Source organism: Urocitellus parryii (assembly GCF_045843805.1).
Source record: "Urocitellus parryii isolate mUroPar1 chromosome 16 unlocalized genomic scaffold, mUroPar1.hap1 SUPER_16_unloc_2, whole genome shotgun sequence".
Taxonomy (NCBI): Eukaryota; Metazoa; Chordata; class Mammalia; order Rodentia; family Sciuridae; genus Urocitellus; species Urocitellus parryii.
The window spans coordinates 29,648-32,983 of NW_027551780.1; the positions used below are offsets into that span (position 1 = coordinate 29,648).

Consider the following 3,336-nt stretch of genomic DNA (forward strand, 5'->3'; position numbering starts at 1 on the left):
TGCATGCAGGGTGGCCATCCACCCCTGGCAGGGATGAAACCAAAGTCCTGTGCCCTCCATTCACAGATACATCAGGTAGCCTGTTTCTCCTGTTTTTTCTTCCGATGCTCTCCATTTTATTTTCTAATCTGCATTTAACTGAATTGAAGAAAAACCTGTATTTCATAACATGATAGAAGGGAATCATCATTATTTCATTTTCTGTAATTTTTTAAAGGCCTCTTCAAGTGTTACATATCCAGTTTACATTGCTGTAGAGGTGTTTTGGGTCAAATTTTAGTGTACATCTTATAACTCACTTCAAGTGTGCACACAGGAATAGGCATCATCTATCCATAGCTACCTGTAGCACTGTACCTCCTAATAACCATCTGTCACTCTTCAAATGTGGAGAGTCCTAGACCATTTTATTATCATTTTTCTTTTGTTTTTCTTGAGCAGTACAAGGTAAGGAATCTTCTTTACCTGAATGTGTGAATGAAGAAAAAAACAAAACATTTCTTACTAAATGAATCATTTGGAAGAGATTACATTTTTCTAATGTCATGAATTATTTTCCACTATTTACAATGATACTTCTGCAAAGATTTCAAAGCAATCATTTAACTAGGCTAAAACATTTAAATTGTCTGGACTCCTGGTTGTTTTTTCTCACACTTCGTAACTGATGTTTTCAAATTATAATTTTCTAGGTAGATGTGGGAGTGATTGATAGTCTTACCCACTTGTTTTTTAGATGATAGAATGTGGGGATATGTTGATCACCTTATTGTAAATGTTACATGCTTCATAGCTATAAAGCAGAATTAAGATGGAAACAAAGAAAACACCTTCATTCTATAGGGAGCTATACCATGAGATTGTCACCATCAAATTTTCTATTACACTATTTTCTCTCTGTCCTCTGGAGAAATATCATTGCTTATGAAAAGAAGATAAGAAATCTTGTTCTCTTATGTAAACTCCATTATCAGAGTGAGTTTGGATTCCTTTCTTTTAATTAAAACACTAAAAGCTATGAACCCCCAAATACTTGGATTTTCCTGGTGTGTTGGTGCATTGCATGCCTGTTACCCCAGCAGCTTGGGAAGCTGATGGAGGAGATTTGCAGGTTCAAGGCCAGCCTCATCAACTTAGTGAGGCCCTGTCTCAAAATAAAAATAAGGGGCTGGGGTTGTGGCTCAGCGGTAGAGCGCTTGCCTAGCACGTGCAAGGTCCTCGTTTCTGTCCTTAGCACCACATAAAAATTAAAAAAAATAAAGATATTGTGTCCAACTACAACTAAAAAATAAATCTTAAAAAAATAAAATAGTTAGGGATGTGGCTCAGTGGTTAAGCACCTTTGGGTTTAATTCCTGGTTAAAACACAAACACGCACACACACACACACACACACACACACACACACACTTAAATCATGATTACTTTTCCCCATTTCTCCATATGCCAAAGAGTGGGCAGAAAAGAAATTTTGGAATTAAATTCTGCTAAAAATGGATGGTTCTGCCCACTGAGATATGTTTTTTTTTCTGGCATAATGAAATATATATAAAATGATATCAGTGGTTATGTAAACCTGGGTTCAATATCTGGTATCAAAAATATATATAAATTCAAGAAGTCTGCATTCAGAGCTAACATTCTTTATATTTTGTCTCTAAACTGTGATGAGCAATCCAGAACAGAGAACACTAAAAATATAGAACTGTATGGGGCTTCATCCAGCATCCACACTCTTTCCTGGAGAGATCTATGTGGACATTCCAGCCATCTGATCCACTTGAACTCACTTTGGGTGCTACCTACTGAGATTTTTTATCAGGTTGCTACGCATGCCAAGACAAACTAATCATGGCCCTACCAGTGGAGATAAACAGAAAAGATGTTATGCTTGCGTACTGAGAGTTTGCAAAGGGTGCATTAAAAAAGTGCCCAAATACTTTGAGGTGGGCTGACTTGGTGGTTGGGGAGGTTGAAGCTGGTAACCACTGTGATTGATGTGAATTTTATCTTTATTTGATCATCAGACATGGACTCTATATGTCTTTTCACTAGAAAAAAAAGAAAATGACCAAGAGCAGCACCCTTTCCATTTTTCTTGCTGTAAGAAATGTCTTTTATTCCCAAATTGTCCTTGGGATCACAGCCAACATCTTCCTCCTCCTCTTCCACATCCTCATGTTCCTTGTCCAGCACAGGACCAGGCCCATGAACATGGCCATCACTCACCTGGCCCTGATTCATCTGCTGATGCTCATAATCAGGGTGTTCCTGGATATAGACATTTTGGGGGTTCAGGATATTTGGAACGACATCACATGTAAAGCCATCATCTACCTGTACAGGCTGATGAGGAGCCTGTCGGTCAGCACCACCTGCCTGCTGAGTGTCCTGCAGGCCACCACCCTCAGCCCCAGAGGATCTTTTCTGGCCAAGTTCAAGCACACATCCCCACAACGCAGTCTGTGGTACTTTCTCATTCTCTGGGTGTTCAACATGTTCATTAATGTTCGTATTTTAGTCTCTATTGGAGGCCCCTCCAATGACACATCAGATGTTTGGTTTTCCACTAAATTTTGCAGGGTTTCCCCCACAGGTTACTATTACGGGATCTTATTTTCCCTGGTAGGAATACTCCAGGACGTCTTTCTTCTCAAGCTCATGGCCCTCTCCAGTGGGTACATGGTGGCTTTCCTTTGGAGGCATAAGAAGCAGTGCCAGCACCTCCACAACACCAGAAGGATTGCACAGGCCTCCCCAGAGCAGAGGGCCACTAGGACCATCCTGCTCCTCATGGGTTCCTTTGTGGTCATGTACTTTGTGGACTGCGTGATCTCCTCCTCTTACAGTAAAATGCAGAAGACGGATCCGGTTCGCCTTGTGTTCCAGATGCTGGTGGGCAACGGCTACGCCACTGTCAGTGCTGTGATGCTCATTATACCAAAAACCAAATAATCCAGTTCTTCCAATCCACACTGGGGAGGACGAGAACATGTTTACACAGGGCCAGATGACCCCTCACAGTTTCATCCCACGTTATTTCCTCCTGAGTTTCCAAAAATTAGTTGATGTTGGAAGAAAACCTAAATGAGGATGAGGGAGATGAAACTTCTGTTGTTCTTTGTAAGATCTTTATCAAACCAGGTGAGGTGGTGCACACCTGTCATGCCAGCGGCTCAGGAGGCTGAGGCAGGAAGATCTCAAGTTGAAGGCTAGCCTCAACAACTGTGTGAGTCCCTGAGCATCTTAGTGAGGTACTGTGTCCAAATTAAAAAAAAAAAATACAAAGTTCTGGGAATGTGGCTCAGTGGTCACATGCACCTGGGTTCAATTCAT

General features: G+C 41.1%; 1 protein-coding gene across 1 annotated transcript; it reads left to right on the forward strand.

Annotated features, from left to right (window-relative positions):
- The first annotated feature begins 2,214 nt into the window (after positions 1-2,214).
- LOC113178037 (vomeronasal type-1 receptor 90-like) lies at positions 2,215-2,955 on the forward strand. The gene has a single exon (XM_026382518.2). The coding sequence runs from the start codon at positions 2,215-2,217 to the stop codon at positions 2,953-2,955; it is 741 nt and encodes a 246-aa protein (XP_026238303.2).
- Positions 2,956-3,336: the final 381 nt, after the last annotated feature.